The sequence below is a fragment of the Rattus norvegicus genome, chromosome 1 (assembly GCF_021556685.1).
Source record: "Rattus norvegicus strain SHRSP/BbbUtx chromosome 1, alternate assembly SHRSP_T2T, whole genome shotgun sequence".
Lineage (NCBI taxonomy): Eukaryota > Metazoa > Chordata > Mammalia > Rodentia > Muridae > Rattus > Rattus norvegicus.
This window is the reverse complement of record NC_141534.1, coordinates 3,887,932-3,912,156: the sequence shown is the minus strand read 5'-3', so window position 1 is coordinate 3,912,156 and position 24,225 is coordinate 3,887,932. Positions and strand designations below refer to the sequence as shown.

At 43.5% G+C, this 24,225-nt stretch overlaps 1 protein-coding gene across 1 annotated transcript in view; it reads left to right on the top strand.

Annotated features, from left to right (window-relative positions):
- Nucleotides 1–24,225, top strand: part of Ust (uronyl-2-sulfotransferase) — a 297,439-nt gene that overhangs the window by 171,956 nt on the left and 101,258 nt on the right. The window contains 2 exon segments of the mRNA NM_001108458.1: nt 5,815–5,970; nt 21,522–21,601. Coding sequence (NP_001101928.1) covers nt 5,815–5,970; nt 21,522–21,601 — 236 coding nt within the window.

Sequence of the window (24,225 nt, the reverse complement as noted above, 5' to 3'; positions counted from 1 at the left end):
TAGATAGGATCCCACTCTCCTGCAGGGGTTTGAGGGTGGACTGACAAATGTCCAAATGGAACAGATTGGACTGTGCTGGGTGATAGTCCTGGGTCCCGGGTCAGAATGCATGAGTTATTCTTGAGTTGCTTCTAACATCGGACCCCATTGTTCTAGGAGCTATGGTCTGTGGAGAAGAGGAGGGTGGACAGGGAGTGACATAGAGGTTAATAGTGTTACTTAAGCTGTTTGGTCACATAAGTTCTTAGAGAAATGCACAGCTAGATTAAAAGACAATGAGGCTATTTGATATGCCATTGTTAATGATGACTATAAAGATTTGCGACAGGCGATTATTGGTTGACAAAGGGAGTGTCTTTTTTTTCTTTTTTTTAAGATGAGCTCCCTGATAGATCATCCAATCCCAAGTGTTCAACCCTAAAACACATGCACATAGTAGGAACATTAACTATAAATAAACTCAGTATGTTTATACATATATATAAGCATGTGTGCATATATGTGACAATAATAAAGAAGAGTTCATGAATTTGACAGGTAATGGAAGGAATTGTGGAGGGATTGAAGAGGGGAAAAGGAGGGTGTAGACATGATGGATAAACTGTAGTCATGTATAAAAACCTTTAGAAATTAATTTAAAACATTTTACACAGCACAGGGGCTCGGACAGGATCAATCTTCTATTAAATATAGGAGTCTCTTTTCCACAATCTTTCCAAACCCTTCAAACAGATGGTCAGATGGGTTTTTAAAGCAGACTTTCAGGAGCAAATCTGTATTTCTCCCAAGAACAGTTATGAACCCATTTTTTTTTTTACTGTTCACTTAACAGTACGCAAAAACAACATATTGGTTGAGCCTGCCTCTCTGCTCATCCTAAGAGCTTCTCCTATATTGTTTGGGATAAACTATTTGAATTTGGAGAGAGGTCTGTGTATGACGGTGTATCATACTGTGTCTCTGAAGGCCAAATTGTGATTTGAGAGGCCTTATGGGATGCCATATTCCCCAATTCCCATTATGTGGCTTTAGGACAGTGTTAACCGAAAATAGCCATAGTGAGGATGTTGGGTTTCTTTCCTTGTTTTGAGGCCTTTTCCTAGGGCCGGAGAACATATATACGTTCATCCTTAGAAGGATGCCAGTGACAGACTCTAGGAACGATTTCACTCAAGTCTAGCCTGGTAAAGCAAGGGGTTTAACTCTGATTCCTTACAAGTGCCTAGACAACTCACTAAGCAGCTACACCACTAAGTGGGCAAAATCTCCCTGGCAAAGGTTGATGGTCTGTTTATCCTCAGGGGAAGGCATGGTCTTGTGATGCCCTCACTCCCCCAGCAAAAGTTAACTACCTAAAACACTTATAGGAAGAAACAGAACCTATTGAAACCTTTTCTCTAGTAGCCCATAAGTGCCTACAATCTTGGGGAAGGGTAGGACCTCATGATACCTCTCTCCTAGAAATCTATAACTGTCCATAAATCTGGGGGTGGGGGGTATGCTATGGCGCCACATAGCCCCTCCTCCATGATGAAAAGTCAACAGGACCAACCTTGTTCAAGTAGATAGTTCAGAGTCCAGTGGCAAGTTACAATGGAGGACAATGTCCCAAAACACTTTCTTGTTGTAGGTATTGCTGCTGTCATGGTGCTGCGATTTTTGATCATATGTAAGCTCCTCTTATAATGCTAAATATCTTGGCCCATTATTTGAGATTTTCTGCAACACTAATGAAAGTGATGTGTGATGCATTAATGGTTTTTTTAAAAAGATTTGCTTATTATTCATATATGTGCATACACTGTAGCTATCTTCAGACACACCAGAAGAGGGCATTGGATCCCATTACAGATGGTTGTGAGCCACCATGTGGTTGCTAGGAATTGAACTCAGGACTTCTGGAAGAGCAGTCAGTGTGCTCTTAACCACTGAGCCATCTCTCCAGCCCTGCATTAATGGCTTTAAAGGCTGATTAATCACTAACTTAAAGGTATCCTGACTGTTAGTTATTAGCATAAGGAAGCTGTACAATGGTCAGCATGCTTCTATACCAGCTCTCTAAGCAATTCAGGAGGAAGGATGCTTTCACAGACGGTCTCTATCAGGTGCCCACCTTCCTCCTTTAATCTGTCTTAGATATGCCTGCAGTCTTGGTATAAACCTACATTAAAACCCGGAACTTCTTCTAGGCTGTAACAGTTCTCTTCAGCAACTGCTATTGTGTTACAAGTTGGGGAAGGCCAATTCAAGTAATTTCTTCCTTTTTTTTTCCTTTTACCATTATTTATTTGTTATGTGTGGGGGAGAATATGACATGCTGTGTGTCATTTACTTATTAGGAGTATGGGAAATTATGTGTGGAAGGCAGATGACCATGATAAGGAGTTGACCCTTTCCTTCTGCCATGGGAGTCACTGGGATCCAACTCAAGTTGACAGACTCAGCCTTGGTCTATAGATCCAGCTTACCAGAATAAAGCAATTTATTTCTACAGAGGAACTGGGCTCTGTGTTTATGTGGGCAGTTTATGTCACAGCTGATGTTGGTACCTACTCTGGCTATACTGAAGGACCAGACAACAAACACTGTATTAACATTTCCATGCTAACCTTGACAACCTAGGTCAGCCTCCTTGACTCATGCTTATACCTGCAAGCATGCCTGATCTCTAAATATCTGGGTTACCATAGTTACCAGAGAACAGACTTTGATGGAGGGTACTCAATGATAACATTCAAAGTGAAGGCCTATTACCACAACTATTCTTTTATTGTGATAACTTTTGTGAGTAGTTTCTTAGAAAGAGGGTCTGGATTTGAATATTCTCCTGATGTCAAGTTTTACCAGAATCACCACATTAGTATTAGACCGCACATTAAATTTTATCAGAGTGGTCAAGATGTGCTTAGCTTCTGCCATGTGCTATGGCCCTTTGTCTATACAAAGTGCATTCTGGGGAGGACACATAGCAAGTACTGGCTGGCCCTAAAGATGTGGCTATAAGAGAACAACAGGAATGGGAGGAATTGTATAGCATTGGCATGGGCCTGGCTACTGAGTGAATGGCACAGATACTGTGGCTGTTTCTAAGTTCGTTTCTGTAAGCCACTTCAAGACAGTAAGTTACCTTGTAGTTGTAGAGGAGAGTTTTGAGTGTGTTTGTCTGTGGCTTGTCCTTGCTGTGCTGTGTCCTTTTGGGGGGACTTTCTTGCGACCTTCTGTTATGGAAAATGCTAAATGAAAGAAGCTTTCGATTATTGCATATCTATTAGTGCGTAGTGCGGAGCATTCCAGTTGGAAATGATGACTTTACTAGAGGTATAAATATTTAATCATAGGTGCTTTTTCAATAACGCTTCTGTAGCCAATCAAGATCATTGTCGGTGGGTAATCAGGAAAGGAATGGAAATCAGAGAGAGCCATGTTGGAAAGGATGAAGTTAAAAATATAACCTGCTGATGACACCATCTTACATGTAGAAAATCCCACATGGGAGAAACCTTTCGAGCTCGTTAATGAGTGAGCAAAATGACGGGATTTAAGATCAATATATAAAAGTTAGCTGTATTCCTGGTCATAAGCCATCCAGAAATAAAATTAAGGAAATCATTCTATCCACAAGGCATCAAGAAGAGTACATTGAGACTCTAAAGGCTGAACACTATAAAATGTCAGCGAAATGAATTAAAAAGTAGAATCCTTAGAAGAACGACCTGTGTTCATGAGTGGCAGACAATATTGTTAGCATAGTGTTCATCCCCAAACTCTTTTATACATTAAATGGAATTGCTATTAAAAGTTCAATAGCTTGTTTTGGTTTTTGGAGAAAGGTTTCTTTGGACATTTCTTCTGGGGATGTAAGGGACCCACAGTGACCAGCAATCAAGGAACAAAACACAATCAAGGAACAAAACTGAAAGAACTTTCCTAATTTCAAAACTTACATCAAAGTTATCCTAACGGAAACTATTATGCCATGCCGGAGATTGTCGGTAAGGTTGACAAATGAAGAAAGAAGAAGCCTTTCACTGAATGTGGCTGGGACAATTTGATAGCCACCTGCAAATGTACAAAATTGGGCTGTACCCAATGCCATACAAAGAATAAAGTCAAAGCAAAGAGCTAAATTGTTGGGACTAAAGCGAAGACCTCCTAGAAGAAAATGGGGATTATCTTAGACCAAGCCTGAAGCACAAACAGCCAAATAAATGGATCCAAATAAACTTAAAACTGTTAGACCTTTAAGGACCCCATCATGGAAGTGAAAAGACAACCAAAGAATGAGAAAGACATTTGCAACTCACTTCTCTACAAATAAAGAGAAGGTGTGAACACAAAACTCTGTAAATTTATCTATAAAAAGGCAGTTCAACTTGACAGTATTAAAAACTTTAAATATACATTTATACAAAGAAAATAATGAACAACCAACAGACACACACACACATGCATGTGCACGCGCACACACACACACACACACACACACACACACACACACCCCATGACGATCACACTATTAGCCACTGGGGAAATACAACTCAAAACCACAATGAGATAGCACTTCACACCCACTGGGATGTTTATAATAAAAAATAAAAACACAAAAACAGGCCGTAGCAAAAGTTGGCACGGATATATAGAGTTTGGAACACTTGTACATTGCCGGGGGAGTAAAAGCAGTGCAGCTGTATTGAAAACGGTTTGGCAGTTGCACAAAACCTAAACGTTGGGTTGTTGCGGGTCTTGGAGCTCCTCTCATAGGTATGTACATAAAAGAATTGGAAACACATGTCCACACAAAAGCATGTACGCATATCGTCATAACAGCGTTACTCACGGCAACCAAAAGTGGAAGTGATTCACCTGTCCGTCAACTGATGTATAAACAGAGCCCAGTTTGTTCGTGCATTGCAATGGCATCCAGCCATTCGGGATGACAGAGTATCGAGTCATTCTACAGTGTAGCGGTCACTGGAGAACAGTCTACTAAGTAAAAATCAGACATAAAAGACACATGTTTTCTTTCATTTACGTGATTTTTCTAGGACCCTCCAAGTGAAACAATGAGACAGAACCTATGTGTATGGTGCCAGGAGCTTGGCATGGCGTGGGAAAGGGAAGCGTTTGCTAACATATATGGGAGTCTCCTGCTAATGATGACAATATCCGGAACTTGATGGTGGCGATGCTTTTATAACATGGATCTAATAACCATTTAAATCCTTTAAATTGTTCTGTTTATATGTTTAAATGTAATGACATGAGTTCTCCATCACTTTTGTTGGGGTTGTTTGAGACAGGGTCGAACTATATAGCCCTGGCTGTCCTGGAGCTCAACTGTGTAGACCAGGCTGTCATTGAAAGCGCAGAGATCCACCTGCTTCTGCCTCCTGAGTGCTGGGATTAAAAGCATGGGCTACCACACCCAGCCTCTACATAGTTTTTAATGTCACTATGTTTTCTCTTATTAAGCTGGTCTAATAAAACATGCCTTGCAAACAAACAAACAAACAAACAGGCATTCTTCCTAAAAGTACACACTTTCCTGCTACCCTTTTGAAGCCAGTCCACCATCATGCTTTATAGACAAATGTCATGAAATGTGATCAGTATCAAGTCTGAATGAGTGCAGTTGGACAGCTCTCTCTCTCTGAAAGTATTATGAGGGAATATATCTACACACTAGCCCCGCCTCCTCTTCTAGCTTGATGGGGACACTTCTCGTTTACGTGTCCAACACATGTTGTTGTCCCTTGGAGGAAAGACTTGCTTCTTTGCCCACATTTCACGTTGCTTCTCTTGCTCTCCTTCCAGGTCCTTCCCTTCCCCAGCCAGGTGGTGTACAACAGAGTCGGCAAGTGTGGCAGTCGCACCGTGGTCCTGCTTCTGAGAATCTTGTCAGAAAAGCACGGCTTCAATTTGGTCACGTCAGACATTCACAACAAAACCAGGCTTACTAAAAATGAACAAGTAAGTTGACCTTCACGCTGTCGAATCATAACTGGTGGGTGCCTTACACAGGGTATCCTCCATGCTGAAGTTTCCATTGCGTGCTGTGTTTTTTTGTCAGAGCACAGAAGGAAAATTAAAATAGGATTTCTGCGGGGAATCTGAAACCCAGGAAGCCTGCCTAAGTGGATACTTCTGTTGGGTCTGATGGACTGTATACATTAACCATGGTCTAATTTGCTAAAGTCAATTAAACATACAATCTCAAAATATTTAAACCACTGAATTATAAAAATAATGCTAACATCTTCACAGTCAAACTGAGAAATTTTTCATTTAGCATTCCTTCTTTCGCAATTTCTCATCGGTATCCTAAATCTTTAGAGTAAAGAGAAAACCTTGTTTTGTGTGTGCAGGAAATCTGGTTGGTCGATGCAGAATAAGAGTCTAATTGTAATAAGCTCATCGAGTCTTGGCTTCCAAACATGCGTTAGGAAATATAACATTTGTATATATAGTTTGAATACAGAGCATTTGTTATGGTCGGTATAAGAAAAGAATCCACCCACTTTGCAGGATCTTTTTTTTTTTTTTTTGCCTCGGTACAGCTACACACAGAGCTGGACACACCTGTGACAGGATGACATCACTGTTGCCCTCCAGGAAGTTCTAAAGCTTGTCCTGCCTTGTAAAACTGTGCAGAGATAAGGACAACTGTACCCGTGAAGCGGCCCGTGTAGGAAATGAGGGTACTATACTCTCGGTGGTCTTTTTTTGCAAGATAAAGCTTGTTGTCAACGTGTGTATTGGTTCCTGTTGTTGATAAAATATCCTGATGAAAGCAATTGGAACTGGGGGAAGGGTTTATTTTGGCCCTCACTTCCAGAGACGATAGTCACATTGTGACTCGGAGGCACGACAGCTGGCAGGGGCATAAGGCTGGCATGCATGTTGCATTGGCAATCTGAAAGTTGAGAGTAAAACCAGATCCTTGTAGACAGAAGGGCATCGTTCCCATAGACTAGAGCAGTGGTTCTTTGAGTAAAGTGTTTGCACCCCTGTCTCCGAGGGCAAACCATGAGGGCCTGAGTTCAGATTCCCTAGCACAAACACAAAAGGCCAAGGCAATATGAATGCCCCAAATCTAGACAGAATGCTTCCGTCTACATGATTCTGTGTGCCTCCAAGGGGAAGATAATGTCTGAAGAGCGGGTGCGTGCTGAGATTTCAATATTGTGATTTTGACTTGCTAGTAAGTGCCCCCCATTGGATAATACAAGTTTCTGAAGTGACAGAGCCCTTTTTCTTTTTTGACACCAGGTTGTTGTGGTTTGAATGTGAACGGTCCCCCATACTCTCCCGTGTTTGACTGTTTGGTCCTTGGCTAATGGCACTGTAGGACTTGGAGTCTTCCTGGACGGAGGAAGTATGTTTCCAGGAGTGGGCTTTGAATTTTCATAGCCTGGTCCCACTTCCTGTTTTTACTCTCTAGTTTTAGATCGCCAATGAAACATGAAATGCCCTAAAAGTCTGTGACCTCTGCATTGGGTTTTCTGAGGTAGCTGGATCTCTGGATCTGTCTGGGCTTCCCATGTTGCCAACTTAGGGAACTCCAGGTTCAAGAATGAAGGTGGGGGTGAGGTGGGGAGATGGTTCAGTGTGCAAAAGTGCTAGCTTCCTTGTGAGGAGTGATACTGAGAACCAATGTGATAGTTTGTACATGCTTGGCCCAGGGGACGGCACTATTAGGAGGTGTGGCTTTATTGCATGAGGTGTGTCACTGTGGCCATGGGCTTTGCCCTTGCTGCTTAGAAGCCAGTCTTCTAGCAACCTTAAGATAAAAGATGTAGAACTCTCAGCCCCTCTTTCACCATATCTGCCTGGTTGCTGCCATGCTCCCGCTTTGATGACAATGGACTGAATCTCTGAACCCGTAAGCCAGCCCCAATTAAGTGTTGTCCTTTATAAGAGTTGCCTTGCCCATGATGTCTGTTCACAGCAGTAAAACCCTAGCTAAGTAAAGGCATAGCACAAGCACTCCAGAGACGAAAAAACAAACCAGCAAAAACTGGCAGAGACCCTACCTCAAAGGAAAGTAGAAAGTGAGGATCAACTCCCGTGGTTGCCTCTGACCTCCCTAGTTGCTCTCTGACCTCTGTACATATGCTGTGGCACGTGCACTCGTGCGCGCGTGCGCGCGCGCGCACACACACACACACACCTGTATTCACACACACACAACTGTGCCTACACACATGCACACACATACTCACACACACAAATAGTACACACATTGTATGCATAAGCTTTTTCAAATAATAAGGTGAAGAGAGACTATGAAACCGTCAAATCCCCTGACCTCTATGAGCATGTTCATACACATGCACACACTATAAACACCTATGCATTCATACACACTAAACACAAGGAATGAAAAGTATGTTTGGCATTTAAAGCTTTGAGGCTAGGTGTGGTGCCACCATGCCTCTAATCCCAGCATTTGGGAAGCAGAGGCAGGCCCATCTGTCTGGGTTGAAGGCCAGCCTGGTCTATATAGTGAGTTGTAGGCCAGCCCAAGTTACATGGTGAGACCCTGCTTCAGAAAGGGGGGGTGTGTGTGTGTCACGTTTCATGTGTAAGATGTTTAATAATAACAACAGAACCCCTTTGATTCCCTTACTTTGACTGATTAGGATCTTTTCTTACTAACCACAAGAAAATGACTGTAAATAAATAGTCTATGTTCTTAGGATGCTATTACGGTTATTAAATTTTACCTTCCTTTGTATGCAAGCCTCAGGGCCTGCTTATCAGATTACCCCTAAATGCTGCTGTGTGTGTATTTCATGCATTATTCCTAGATACCTTGTAAGACAGTTTCTAGATTCAGGTGGCCCCTGTTGAAGGTGTGCAAACAGCCCAGAGGAAACAGAAGAAAGGCCCGAAGGATCAGACACTAGAATGTTCAGGAACATCCCAAGGGAAAGAACACGGAATTCTAATGCAGAACACACTGTGGGAGTTTTGAGTAGATAACCCTACTTCGTTCCCTGATTTAAATAGGTATAATCATAAATAAACTAATTTAAATAAAAAGCTAATCCAATTATCTGACTGAAATAGGTGGTTACTAGAAAAGATTAAAGACAACAGCACCCTGAAGGGGAACCTCCTCTGAAGGGGAAGCTCTCATCTGTTAGGAATGGTTGGCTTGTCTGGAAGCCAGGGAACAGGCAAGACAATCTTTTTAGGTTTTTTGTAGCACCATGACTCTGTGATATATTTATACAACTTCTAGCATATTCCAGGTGTTATGTGGTTCTGATTCCTGTGGTCACTGTGGCCTAGCCTATATTTCATTACTTACTGCGGATTCCTCTTAAATTATAAGACAAGTAAAAGAAAAGACTAAAGCAAAAGACTTGGGAGGAAAAAGCGGATACACAAGTCTGCCATGAAAATAAAAGAGGACCGTGCTCACAGCGTCTCTGAGCCAGCTGACCTGGCTCCTGGACACGGGAGAGTAGCCAAGAAACAGGACAAGAAACCAGACCTAGTCTATCTCCATGGATGTTCTGAGAGACTTGCCTTTGTTCCATGGGATCCCTTTTACTAAAGTTTGAAAGTACATATGACAGCAGAGAACGAAATATTATTTTAACTTAACGTATTCAGGAAATAATTTACGGTATTAATAGCTGCTCTTCTTGGTGATTTATTAAAAGGGAAAGGCGGTGTGATTTAGGAGACTAGTTAAAATTTTATGGTCAGTGGCTCTCTCCCTTAAGCAATAGAACTCTGAAAATCATTCCCATGGAAAATTGTTTTCCCAAAATTAATAATAACAACAACAATAATAACAACTTTGCTTCAGGTACTGTAGGAGTTAAACAATCTCTCGTGTGCTAGGCCAGGGATCTATAAACCTTTTTTTTTTTCCATGAGAAAACATGTTCCATGTTCCAAAGTACTGACTTACGAGTGAACTTCAAAACTATGTCCATTTACAGGGCTGAGTTTTTCTGTGCCATTTCATTGAAACCACAAGTCATTTCTCCAGGCCACGATTAAATGAGCATATTCATTTCCCCCTCAATGGTAGCTATCATCATGCACACATGTGTTCATACATGTGCAAACACACATCTGCACACTCAACAGTTAAGGGTTAAAACTTTATAGCCTAGGGGATTTTTACAGCAGGGAAGAAAGCAAGAAGACACCAAATGTTACAGATACCCATAAAGACCTATTACATCTGCTTCCACAGAAATAGGCACACCTTTAAAACTGTACTTTGAACAATTCCTTCTCCACAGATGCGCTCCTAAACACTGCTGGCCAGGTGTTGGATCTTTGTGTTACATATAATACAAACTCAGGATGACACTGGTTCATCTGCACCAGATCTAAATATAGCTCTCAGTTAGGGGGCGTGATTTGTATGATTTTGCAAAGTGGAGATTCTATCTAGTGTGACTGAAGAGGCTTCTCCCACTCCCCGAAGGGCAAGGGAGTGGTGGCCAAGAGTCTTCACAGCCCATTTGCTAGTCCTAAAGTGACTTCAGCACTGTGCCCTAAGTATAGTGAAGGTCAGAGTGCCACAGGCATCCCACAGGGAGAGGAACCTGTTATTCTGGTTGGAGAGTGGCAGAAACTGACCTCAGACATCGAAAAGATTAGCAAGAGCAGATCACTTTGCTATTGGTTTTTCTGCTGGAGTTTCCCAAGATGTATGAAGCAAATGGGAAGCCTACGTGTGAATTGTTTCTCCTAATTATGTCATTTAACTATTTGGGGCCAAAAATACACCAGTGAGTAAGTGTCGCTCCCTGTTTTCTGGGTGAGAAACTGAGATAATTTGACACCTTCTGAAAATAACTGGAGCAACTGCGAATGATGGCTTGACCTGGACCTGGGCTCACCCAGATCCAAAGGTTGTTCCCATAATGCAACGGTCGATCTCCAGCAGTGCTTTTGGAATCCTAGAGTCTTGGCGCCCTTCCGCTGGAAATGCTGGCCAGGAATCCAGAACATTCTTTTGAGGGGGCGGGGGAGTGAGTAGTGGCACAGGCAGCTTTTCTATGATGCAGCAGCCAGGCTGAGGAAGGTCTTCAGCAAGGTCCTCATGTCAGCATTTCCCGGAAGGGTGATCTCTAGGGCTCCATGCTCCCTCTGTCCAGGAAGAAGGGAAAAGGGAATGGCTTAGAAATTCGAGGGCTCCTCTGTACCCTGTTTTCATCTAGAAGATTCACAGAGATTATTCACATTTTAATGACTGACAGTCTTAAGACATAGACATATATACTGTATGTGTGTGTGCATGTCTGTATTTGTATGTTCCCATGTGTGTGGGCACACCTGTGTGTGTGTGTGCACGCTGGTGATTGTGAGTGTGTACGTGCATGTGCATGTCCATGTATATGCTGATGACTGTGTATATGTATGTGTGTGTGTTGAGGGCTTGTGTGTGTGTGTGTGTGTGTGTGTATATGTGTGTGTGTGTACTGATGACTGAGTATATATGTGTGTGTTCGCATGTTCACCTGTGTGCACCCATGTGCATTCATGTGCTGGTAACCATATATGTGAGTTTGTGTTAGTGTGTTCACATGTATGTGTCCATGTATATGTATGTGCTGTGACTGTGTGTCTATTTGCATGTTCACATGTATGTATGTGCTCACATGTATGCATGTCCTGGTGACCATGTGTGTCTGTTTTGTGAGTATTTGTGTATGAGTGTATGTGTGTGTGGTATGTATGTGCGAGTGTGTGTGTGTGTGTGTGTGTGTATGTGTGTGTGTGTAGCTTGTCACTGGCCATCTTCCTCATCATTCTTCACTTTATTTTCTGAAGAACAGATTCTCCCTAAACCCAGATTTCCCAGTTCACCATCTTGCTCTGAGAATCACATGTCTTCACCTCCTGAGGCCTGGGATTACAGACAGATTGCCATGCCTGCCCCATTTATGAGGGATAGGGATCTAAGTTTTAGTCTTCATGCTAAGACATCAAGCATGTTACTATGTATGTATGTATGTATGTATGTATGTATGTATCATCTATCTATCCATTAGTCTATTCCTACATACACACATGCATACATATGTTATATATATATATATTACATACACATACATATACATACATGCACATACGTTTTAAACACCAGTTTCTCCTAGACTTCCCCAGGCTTAGTTGATCAGGGGATTTTTGTGTGTCATGGCTGTGCTTTGGATCCCACAGAACTTACACATCATAATTTGAGAAGCACTGGCCTAGACCATGGTCTTTCATCGCCAGGAAAGGTTATTTCCCCATAGACCCCACATCTGCTGTGACTCTGTCCAGAAGCCATTCGAATGGCCGCCTAAGCCTTAGATGTCATTCAGAGTATGGGCTGATGGCAGTCCTATGCCCGTGTGCTTCAGACCGCATTAAACTCTTGGTACAGGGAGCACATTATATCCTACACTGTGTCATAGCACCCTGTGGCTTGGCTCTCAGTCGACATCCAAGCCTGAGTTCTGAGTATAAAGCAGCAGGACTTAAAACATAGCCATAACCATGGTTCTGAGAACGTCCTTGGGGCCACAGAGATCCTCTGGGGCTCCCCCATGCTTGGTCCTCTGCCCTCTGTTCAATAGGCTGATCCTTCCTGTGTTTAACGGGTGTTTATTGAGGATCAGCTGCTAATGCTGGGCGTGGAGCACCAGGGACATTGTTCTTGCAGCCAACTTCTAGACCTGACACAAATACACATGAGTCAAGAAAATGTCGAGTTAGACATAAAAGCAAGTTGGGGTCGGATCCTGGTTAAGTTCGAATGGTAAGTGTATGAGTTAAAACCGTATTCAGTAGTGAAAGGGCAGCCATTCAAAACAGTTCTTATGCCAGGCGTGAGACTCTTCTAGGGAGCATTTTCACATTCTGTATTCCATGCCTTACTGCAGGAATAGAGAGGTGGATGTGTAAGAAATTGACCAGGTTTGTGTGCATCTGAGGAAACACTCCCGAGGGTGGCCATATCGCAAAAACCCACTCACTTTAAAAATAAAATAAATCCTGCCAGCAAGGAAATTCTGTCACCTGGGACTCTAAACTCTCTGAAGGCTTTATGAAGTTTTTATTTTTGCTTTGAAACAAGCCCTCCTCATTACGTAGCCCAGGCCAGCCTTGAACTCATGGCCTTTCTGCCTTAGCCTCCCAGGTAATTGGAAGTACAGCATGAATGTAATAATTCATGTCAGATGCTTTTTCGTGTGCTTGTCTCCTGCACTTTATTCCAAGAACCTTCTCCCAGAAACGTTTTGGAAAGGCCTGTCAGAATAACCCTCAAAGCTTCCTGCCTTTGCAGGAAGACAGACAGTGTCATTTCTGAGTTGGCTTGGAGCACCACCAGCCAATGCCAATGGACACTGTCTCTCAATGGCCTTGGAGAGCACTGCTCCAAAGTGACCCTGGGATTACTTCATGGAAGATCAGTTCATGGAGTGGGGTCTACATTGTCTTGGGGTCCTGAAACAAAGCCAGAGTCCTCTAATGCAAAACCCAGAGGGAAGAGAAGAGGACAAAAGAGAGGCCATAAGACCTGGGGAGGTGGGGACAGTTTCTCCTCTCCTTGGGTTTGAATTGTATCCATTAATTTTCTGTATCTAGCCCAGACACAGCCTCTTTGCCACGCTCATGTTACTGCTCCCCCTGGTGGACTGCTTCTTAACTGCAGGCATGTGCTTCCCTGGTTTTGTAGCTCTGAGCTAAAGGTAGAAAAAGACTCAGCTGGGGGCTTCCCTGTACCCCAAGAAGAGGGAAGGTTGAGAAAGGACCTGCAGTTCCCCCTCTGGGCGGTTTGCTTTTGCTTTGATATGTTAATAAGCGCACATCCTCTCTTTGATTTGATATGTTTTGCAAAATTACAGGGCATCTAATTGCTCCTGAGTGACATAAGAGTTCTGACCCAGGTAGGGTAGAATACCCTTCTTGTTGACAGGCTGGCAAGCATTTCCTGGAAATGTCAGGAGCAAAGACATCTTCAGAGCGGCAGGTAAAAGTCTGTGTTCTCCCACCCTGCCACGGGGAGAGGAGAGAGCAAACTGTTAGAAATGGCTTCCTAGCATCACCTCTGTGTAGTAAGTGTGCTTAATTCTTCCGTTTTCCTTCTTTTTAAACCTCAGTTCAGTCCATCAACATAAGTTTAACTGATTCCCTTAGATGGATCTCAAGCCATACCTACCCTTTTCCTACATACTTAAAATCCATCCTGGTTCGTGGTAGTATTAGACTGTTTTCCCACCCTAGGAATTTTAGAAAATATTCTTTCTATCCTTGTAGTCTCAGTGTCTCTCTCTCTCTCTCTCTCTCTCTCTCTCTCTCTCTCTCTCCCCCTTACTCACATATGTCTCTCTCCCTCTCTCTTTCCCCCCTTACTCCTCTCTCTCTCTCTCCCCCTTACTCACATGTCTCTCTCCCTCTCTCTTTCCCCCCTTACTCCTCTCTCTTTCTCTCTCCCCTCTTACTCACATATGTCTCTCTCCCTCTCTCTTCCCCCCTTACTCCTCTCTCTCTCTGTGTATGTGTGTGTATGTGTGTATGTGTATGTGTGTATGTGTGTGTATGTGTGTATATGTATGTGTGTATGTGTATGTGTGTATGTGTGTATAAATATGTATGTGTGTGTATGTGTGTATGTGTGTGTGTATGTGTGTATGTGTGTATGTGTGTATGTGTATGTGTGTATGTGTGTGTATGTGTGTATATGTATGTGTGTATGTGTATGTGTGTATGTGTGTATAAATATGTATGTGTGTGTACGTGTGTGTATGTGTGTATATGTGTGTGTATGTATGTGTATGTGTGTATGTGTGTATATGTATGTGTGTGTACGTGTGTGTATGTGTGTATATGTATGTGTGTGTATGTATGTGTATGTGTGTATGTATGTGTGTGTATGTGTGTGTGTATGTGTGTGTATGTGTATGTGTGTATGTGTGTATGTGTGTGTATGTGTGTATATTTGTGTGTGTATGTGTGTGTATGTGTGTGTGTATATGTGTGTGTGTGTGTGTGTGTGTGTGTGTGTGTGTGTGTTCCAGGCCAGCCATGCACTCTGCCACTGAGCCGCACACTCGGATCTGTAATACTCGTATTTCTCCATGTTGTTTTTCATCCATCATTCGTTCAGCACATCCTAAGAGATGAAAAACACTTATTTTCTCGAGACCCTCTTCATTCTCCAGAATCATTGTGCCGACTGGTCCCTTGTTTCCTTTTTAAAAGTTCCTGCATAGATAATTGTCTGAGAGGGTGAGTTGACCAACACCTGGGCATGAAGAGCAAAACTGGAGGGTTTGAATCTTGGCACCCTCTATTGGACCATCAAGATTTCACACAATTTATGTACACTGGGTCTGGAGAGAGGCCACCATGATTGAATGCACACTGCTCTTACAGAGAACCCAAGTTCAGTTCCTAGCATCCATGTCCGACAGCTCATAACTGCCTTTAACTACAGCTCCAGGGCATCTGAGGCCTCTGTCCTTGGGCACCTGCTCTGTATAACCCATCCTTATAACCCATGTACATGCATACACATGATCCAGAATAAGATTCACCTTTAAAATAAGCCTATATACCCTTTCTGCACCCCAATTTCTTAATTTCAAAGAGTAATAATTCTTGACTCTTGGAGTATTAAATGGTAACAGTAATGTAAAGAATTGCTGTGCTGTGTAGCACACCTGTCTCCCAACACTCAGAAAAAAATGACTTTGCTTGGGCCTTGTTACACCTTGGATATTGTAAGGGGACCATTGCTGCCTTCTCTGGGAGAATGTACAAACCAGTCTGTGACAGGACAGGCTAGATTCATTGTCCGGATGACAGACAATTATGTCTTCCGTTAGTGCTGGGTTTCTTGATAGGAAGCAAGCATTTCTAAAGGGATCTCTTCATCCCATAAACACTCCTGGGACATAGATTCTCTGCAGACACCTGGCTGGGACTTAAGGGGACAAATAAGCCTGGCCTCAGTTTTCATGTGACTCAGTCTAAGTCCAAAAAGAGAACACAGTCTCGGGGACAGTGCATCATCCAAGGCCTGGATGTCCTAAAACCCCCTCCGATGAAGAGCCTCGAAAGATCAAAGAAGCATGCCCTATTGCTGGGCAGAGAACGTCAAAGGCAGACCCATGTCCCCTCCTTCTGCAGCCAGATTTGCTTCTCCTCCAGGATTCCCCTCCCCACAGATGGGTGCCACAGTGTATAAGAGAAATTGTGAATTCCAGCCAGCTCGTATAAAAGAATTCAGGTGTTTTATTTACCAGCTGTAAGCCAAGATTGGGCAGGTTTGGGAGCTGTTTTACCAGCCATATGTCCCTTGTCACTGCAGTTTCTCCTGGCCACATGGTCATGGTCCATCTCCTCTCATGGCAGCTTCCTCCCCTCTCCCTGCCCTTTCTTCTTTCCCAGCCTCTACCTGCAGCCCCTAGGCAGGTAACTGGAAGTCTGCCTACCTCCATTCACTGCCTAATCACAGGCTTCAGCCTTTTATTGACCAATTAACCTGGAGAGCAAGGTTACATAAAATCACTTGGTCTACTAGACAGGAGCAAACAGATCTTGGGGACAGTGTTTAGCGTTTGAATACATAGCAGCATCAGACTAACCACTTACAACTGACTGTCCTTGCTGAGGACCTAGGAGAGATGGTGTCTAGACTTTTCCCGACTTTCTATCAGCAGGTAGCCACCAAGCTCCTTGCTTTGATCTTCCTTGCATCCCTCCCTGAAGTCCTTCATTCTTCTAAATAAGCTAAGAACCCCCTTACCCCCTTGCCTCAGTGTCTACTGCTGTTTAGAACACAGTTTGAGCAGCCCCAACAGCAAAGTTTCTTCTAACTCATCAGTGCCTGCCATTGCTATACCACCCACGCCCGCATCCTCCTAGCCACGCTTCCTATCCGGTCCTTCTGGGCTAGAATGACGAATCTCAGGGCTTCATCCCTCCTAGTCAAGTGCTCTACCACTGAGCTTCCTGGCCTCAGCCTCTCATCTTCGGTCTTCTTCACGCTTTCCACCCTTTTTGAAGATAAGAAATAAATTAAAGCAAATCTTTTGTCTAATGTCAAATCCCTACAGAGTTAACCTCAGGCTCCCTCTCATGGTCGGCTGCACCTTTCACTACCTGACTCTCTCTAGTCATCTCCTTCCCTGCTGAGTCCATACAGCAGTGGTTCTCAACCTGTGGCTTGTGACCGTTTGGGGGTGTCTGACAATGTGTCACACATCCTACCCGTCAGGTATTCATTACAATCCGTAACAGTCGCAAAAATCATAGTGATGGGGTAGTGATGAGATAATTTTACGGTTGAGGGTCACCACGGCGTGAGGAACTGTATCAAAGGGTCACAGCGTTTGGATGGTTGGGGACCGCTGCTCTAATGGCGGCCCTCAAATTCTTTCTGTTGCTACGGTAAGATACTCTGACCAAAAGCAACTCGGGAAGGAAAGGACCTATCTGACTTACACATCCAGGCCATGGTTTATCCTTGAGGAAAGTCAGGGTAGGTGCCTGAAACAGACAGAACACTGCTTGCCGGGTCACTCTCTGGCACACACGCAGGCTTTGCTTAGCTGGCTCTTTTGTATACCTTAGGATCACCTAGATATGGCAGCACTGTATCAACTAATAGTCAAGATAAGCCCCCAAGATGTGCCCAAGACAGTTCCTCTCAGAGGACTCCAGGTCGTCAACTGTCAAGTTAACAGTTAAAGTTAATGACAAGGACCAGCCTCTGGTGCAGACACTTCTCCCAGCGTCTTCCATTTTGTGTTTGTCCCTTACCTTTGCCTTGCATCACATCCACAATGTCCCTCTTCTACTGTGAATCCTTCCATGTCACCCTCTTAGGGGCACGAGCCCCATTTGCATCGGCAGGTAGGCCAGACATGTCACTTGTTTGCTTTCCACTCTGTGGTATTATCCCTGGATTTCACCTTCCCTCTAGTTTGTCTCACCTCCCACACTGAACTTCTTGAGAGGGAGGACTCAATATTTTTTTTCTTTATAGTCACACACCAAGTGGTATATTGTCTGAGGTTGACTTGGAGGTCACGCATGTTGAAGAAAAGTGAGATGCTGGAAGCCAAACTGGAAGAGGGAGATATTTTCGCTGGAGGGAGGGATGGAGGACAGACTTGAAAATGCTGGAAAAAGCAGGATATTCTAGAAAGAGGAAACATGTTCCTAAACTCTGTCCTGATCAGGCTTTCGTATGGATGTTGGTATGTGGAAGGAACGAGGAGGCAGGGTCTATTTTGATGTGTTATGGAGAGCGTCGTCACCTGAGCCAGACTGTCCCAGGCTGCATCGGGTAAAGAGTGAAATAGATGTGGTTCTGGATCTAGTGGACCAAGCAGAGCCCCTGGGACATTCTTCAGTCTGTCCACGCACAGTGCTGTGTGCTTATCTCCTGAGCATTAGTAGACAGATAATGACTGTTGAGTGGCATATGCAGCAGAATCAGGAAGAAGCCAGAAGTAAGACCTATGTGACCCAGAAAACAGCAGAGGTGCCCTCCGTGGCCCTTTAGGTAGTGTCACTGTTGTTACAGTGGCACCAAGGATCAAGGCAAAGAAAAAAGCAGGATTCTAATGGCAGCAGGAGCACTGGGCAGCAGGAGTTCGGGAGGCCATGTCTTGTCACTAGAAGTGGGTCAAGTGTTAGCAGTGGTGGAGGTCAAATGGTGCTTGAGCAAGCAGTGCCATAAGGGGTTCTACTGCTCAGGGAATAGTGACAAACCATGTAAGGGAGGAACACTCTGCGCTCGTTCCGCTAACACAATGAATGCGAGCTCTGGCAAGCTCGGGTCTGTTTAAGGATACGTCTAGAAAGAGTGTCACACTGTCACTACCAATCCATTCTTCCTTGAGAAATAGACAGCTTTATGACACTGTGGCACTGTTCCCAAAAGTCTAACCATTCCCTTCCATCATTAACTGTAACATATTGATATGTTTCCAGGGGGGTTGGGGCTGGAGTGTTGAATAGGGGGAAGATCCAAGGTCTTTTCCAATTTGCTTCTTCAGTGCTACCAAGGGTATTATTCTTACATGACTTTTATGTACACAGGGAACCACCTGAATTAAAGTCATCTAGAGATAACAGCGCGGATCGTCTGTGTCTTAAACACACACACAGGCAAGAATTCCTTTCGTAAGCTGCCATCCTCTGGGACAAATTAGCAAGGTTTATGGGCTTATGCCCATAGATGGGCAATTCATCACAACCCAGAATTAACAGTGTGCTCTAGCAGGAAGCTTGACTACCAGAACATGCAGGGGCTGCTTAGAAGAGAAACTGGAGATGCAGAAACAGGATCCAATTTCCCTTTAGACTTAAGCCCAAAGAAGGACTAGGCTTGCACATGCTTTCCCCAGCTTCTCCCAACTAGCAAAACCCCAGGTTGAGGAGCTGATCCATTTAACTATTAAGTTCAACTTGATTTCTCCGTTCGTTGTAAGCAGGAATGACTAGTTAGTGGGTTCAGACAGATTGTCTGGGTCTATAAAAGAGCAGGTGCTTGGTCTAGTTCATCACATGAGTAATGATCACGGATTTCCACGTGGTGCAGCCCCTATGTTAGACCCTGGGAAGAAGATAGCCCAGGCTCGCTATGTTACCATTGCTGCCATGTTTAATATGTGAATGGCCAGTTTTGTCTCCCGTTTTCAACTTCTTCTAGCTCATAAAATCTGAAATACTCCTTCTCTGATGTTCATCTACAGGGCAGTCTCAAAATGACTTAAAAAAATTAAAAAAAAAAAGATCACCATGTCCATTTTGGTAGGGGCAACTGGAAATTCTAGAGAAAGAATTCAGGATGTCAGTGAGGTCTGAGAATGCTTGGAATTTCTAACTCCTTTCACTAAACGTTTTCTGAATCGTGACATGTCACAGGAGACCATAAAACTCAGCTTGTACAAACATAAAATGCTTTTTTTTTGCCTTACTGATAACTGCAAATAAATAATTCACATGACCACCCACCAAAATATCCCAAGACTTTCAGAGGTCCCATGAAATATGTTCCTTATAAATTTTTATAATCAAAGAGAAAGATAATGAAGCAGACTTATTCTGTTCCCACTCTAAATTCTGCTACACTGGTTTAAAAATATTTCTGTAGTCTCAATAATGTCACAGAAATACAAAGAGATGATTAACACCTTCTCCTGGTTTGACTTTAAAGAAGGTAATTAAAAGTGTTCTCTTAACTGCATTTTAGCAGTAAAATGTTGATTTTTTTTTCCCCAGCTAAACTTACTTAGTCTGGGGCTGAGGAAATGGCTCAGCGGGGAAAAGTACTAGCCATGCACATGAAAGGACTTGAATTTGGATGTCCAGACCCCATGTAAAAGCGGTGCATACCGCACCAGCTCCTGTAATCCCCAGGATCCTATGGCAAAGTGGAAGTAGGAGAATTCTTAGAACTCACAGGCCTTCCAGCTTGGTATACACTGAGGAAAAACAGCCAAGAAACTTTCTGTTAAGGGGAAAGCAAGGACTAAAATCCCAGATGTGTACTCTCGCTCAATATACCTGCATATACACATAAATACACACACATACATGCATGCATGCACACATACATGCATACTCACATACATATATACACACATGCATGCATGCATGCACACACCTGCATATGTGTACATATGCAGCACATGCATGTCACATACAAACATTTAAGAAAAATACTTAATCCATTGCATTGTTTTTCTAGCCATAATCAACCAGATTGGTTACAGGGCTATCAGTCTGGCAAGAAAGCTGATTTATTAGTTGCCCCGGCTAGTTGTCCCGTCCTGCAGGACAGTCAATGAGGGTGCAGAGGGTACCTGGAAGAGAATGGGGGACAAGAGACGCAAAGGATGCCAAGACAAGAATCTGATCAAGGCGACAATTTTATTTTTTTCCCAAGGCTGAATTTATATCATAGCAGGGGTAACAGATGGAGGGGGAAGTGGGAAATATTTATGCAGGCCAAGGACACAGCTCTTGTGGTCAGGCAATCAGCTGACATCAACAGGATGTTAGAAAGGTCACAGGTTTGTCATCTCATTGGGCATCCTGACCACCACAAGTTTAACATATCGTTAGGCAACCTGACCACTAGATGTTGGATTCTCAGAAAGGTTACAGGTCATATCATTGGGCATCCTGACATCAGATGTATTTCTCATCAAGGTCACAACTTTGTCATACCATTATTCATCCTGACCACCAGATTCATATTAGTCTTCTGTAACTGACTGGGTACTTCCCATGAACCTAGTCATACTTAACTCTAACCATACTATTAACATCAATAATGTAGGGTTTTAAGGGCACCGCTCCCAACAATTAGTGAAAGAACCTCATGAGAAAGTTTGCACTTTGCAACAAGTTCAGCTCTGTGGCCCTGGCCCAGAAGAAATGAGTTGGGGTGAAAGGAGCAAGGCAGCCAACCTTTAGCATGTGGCTTAGAGAGTTAGTTCCTGTGAGTGCTAACCCTGTCCTTCTTTTAATAGATGGAACTGATTAAGAATATAAGTACCGTCGAACAGCCCTATTTATTCACGAGACACGTCCACTTCCTCAACTTCTCCAGGTGAGTCACTCTCCAGCTTTGTGGTCATTTATTTCCTGCCTTCTGGGTCTTTATGCCCCATCTCATAAGCAACCGCTAAACAGTCTGGTCCACTCGAATCAACAACCATCAGAGCCATCCCCATCAAAGGACGTGCTCAACCTAGCTGGCTTTGCTACCCAGAAATCAAAGTTCAAAACACTGCTTCCTAGACTATACTAGCTGAAATATTATAAAAACATGGAATTTTTTTCAATGACAAGATTTCGAATGGAATGGTGGTTTAGCAGGAGTGGGAGGATATGATTCTCATATTGAAACAGAGGCAAGAAATGAGGGCTTTGCCATACATTTTCTACAGTGTGAACCTGTATAGTAATAGCAATCTAGGGACAACACAGCAGTAGGGTACTGAGTGTTTCTTCTGCTAGAAAGAGCTCCTTCTTACTTTCCTTGTTTTGTTTTATTTGTTTTTAAACTAATCATCCCAAGTCCTGCGTATTTGACACTGGTGAGATACTTTTTATCTACTTGGGGTTTTTGTTTGTTTTTGGTTTTCTTTTGTTGTTGTTACTGTTTCTTTTTTTTAAAATAAGAATGTAAACTTTCAAATTCGAGTTTTGGGGCCTTCACTTGGTTTAATTGAAACTTCAAGTTCTGTGCGTTCCTTCTCTCATGGTTCATTAATGCCACCTTAGTTAGGGTTTCCATTGCTGCTATGAAACATCAAGACCAAAGGCAAGTTGGGGAGGAAAGGGTTTATTTGGCTTTCACTTCCACATCACTGTCCATTATTGGAGGAAGTCAGGACAGGAACTCACACAGGGCAGGAACTGATATGGAGGCCACGGAGGGATGCTGCTTACTGCTTGCTCCACATGGCTTGCTCAGCCTGCTTTTTGTAGAACCCAGATCCACGTGCCCAGGGATGGCCCCGCCCACTCTGGGCTGGGCTCTTTCCCATTGGTCACTAATTAAGAAAACATCTTTCAATTGGATCTTATGGAGGCATTTTCTTAATTGAGGCTTCTTCCTCTCTCATGACTCTAGCTTCTGTCAAGTCGACACAAAACTAGCTAGTACAACCAACCCCTTGTCAACCTGATGCAAACACATCACTATTAAGCCATAACCCTTCCTTTCTTATTCACATCCAAGACCTCACATTAAAAAACATGAATAACTTTAAAAGTTCTGCAGTTTTTACTAATTTAAACACATTAAGGTTTCAGTCCTTTTAAAATATTCGATCTCCTTAAAATCCAAAGTCTTTTAAAATTCAAAGTCCCTTAACTGTGGGCTCCAGTAAAATCAAAAATAAATCAAATACTTTCTTACTTCAAAGCAGTAAGTCAAAAAAAGCAGCGCATAGTCAAAACCAAATCAAAGCAAAACCAAACTCCAACCATCACTGTCTGGGGTCCACTCATGATCTTTTGGACTCTTCCAAAGGGCTTAGGTCACTTCTCTGGTTCCGCCCTCTGCAACACACACAGCTTCTCTTCTAGGATCTGGCTGTTTTCACTCCGCTGCTGCTCCCGTTCTTGGTGATCATGTTACTGGCTTCTCTAAAACTGCTGGGGTCTTCTGCTGCAACAAGACTGCACTTTGACCAGAGCCTCTCATGGGCCCTCTTCATGGTTCCAAGCCTCAACTTCTCTTCATTGACCCCTTCAATTCTGAGCCTTCATCTGCTACTGAGGCTGCCCCTTCTCCAGTAGCCTTTCCAGGCCAACATCCCCCTAACCCCTTCCCCTCCCCTTCAATATGGGCTTCCCCTCCCCATCCTTCCCCCATTACCGCCCTCCCCCAACAATCTCGTTCATTGGGGGTTCAGTCTTGGCAGGACCAAGGGCTTCCCCTTCCACTGGTGCTCTTACTAGACTATTCATTGCTACCTGTGTGGTTGGAGCCCAGGGTCGGTCCATGTATAGTCTTTGGGTAGTGGAACACAACTTCTATATGCTGATTGATCCTCGGGAAACACTTCCCAGAAGACTTCACCTCAACGGTGCAGTGTGACAGAGTCGTCTTCATCTTAGGATAACAGTTCCATCAGAAGGTCCAAAGAGCTTACCAAGGTGCTCCATCCACATGCAGTGGGTACGTCAGTTCATGCTGACCCCAGTGCCCCTGTGTGCTGGCACCATAGGAGGCTGGCTGTGGAGAAGCTCTGCTCTCCAGCTTGATGACCTGACAACCCACTGGGACTGGTGAAGGTTTTAGCCTTTCAAAGGACTTCCCTGCTACTCAGGAGGTCCTGTCCCAATTCAGTGTAAAGGAGGAATGAGATTTAGAGAAGGCACTTTATTAATCAGAAGAGTTATCACCATATATTTACAAGCTGGCTTCCCAAGCCTAAAGTCCCGTCTTAATAAGCCAGAGTTCTATCAGACAGTAAATAGAACTCTTAAAACGGTCAGCAGTGACCTACAGCCAGGTGCTGGCCCACCTCAATGTTTCTTACCATAGCTCATTACTGGGTTGACTGGTGTGAGCACCCTGCTTCGTCCCACCAGAAATCATGTCATTAGTCATAATGAGGCCACTGGAACTTGTTAGATGTTCTGGTCCCCGTGTTTGATGATTTGTAAAGGGAGAAAGGTCTCTGGTTTTGGCTGGTCCAGTGAACTTCCTCCTGTGCC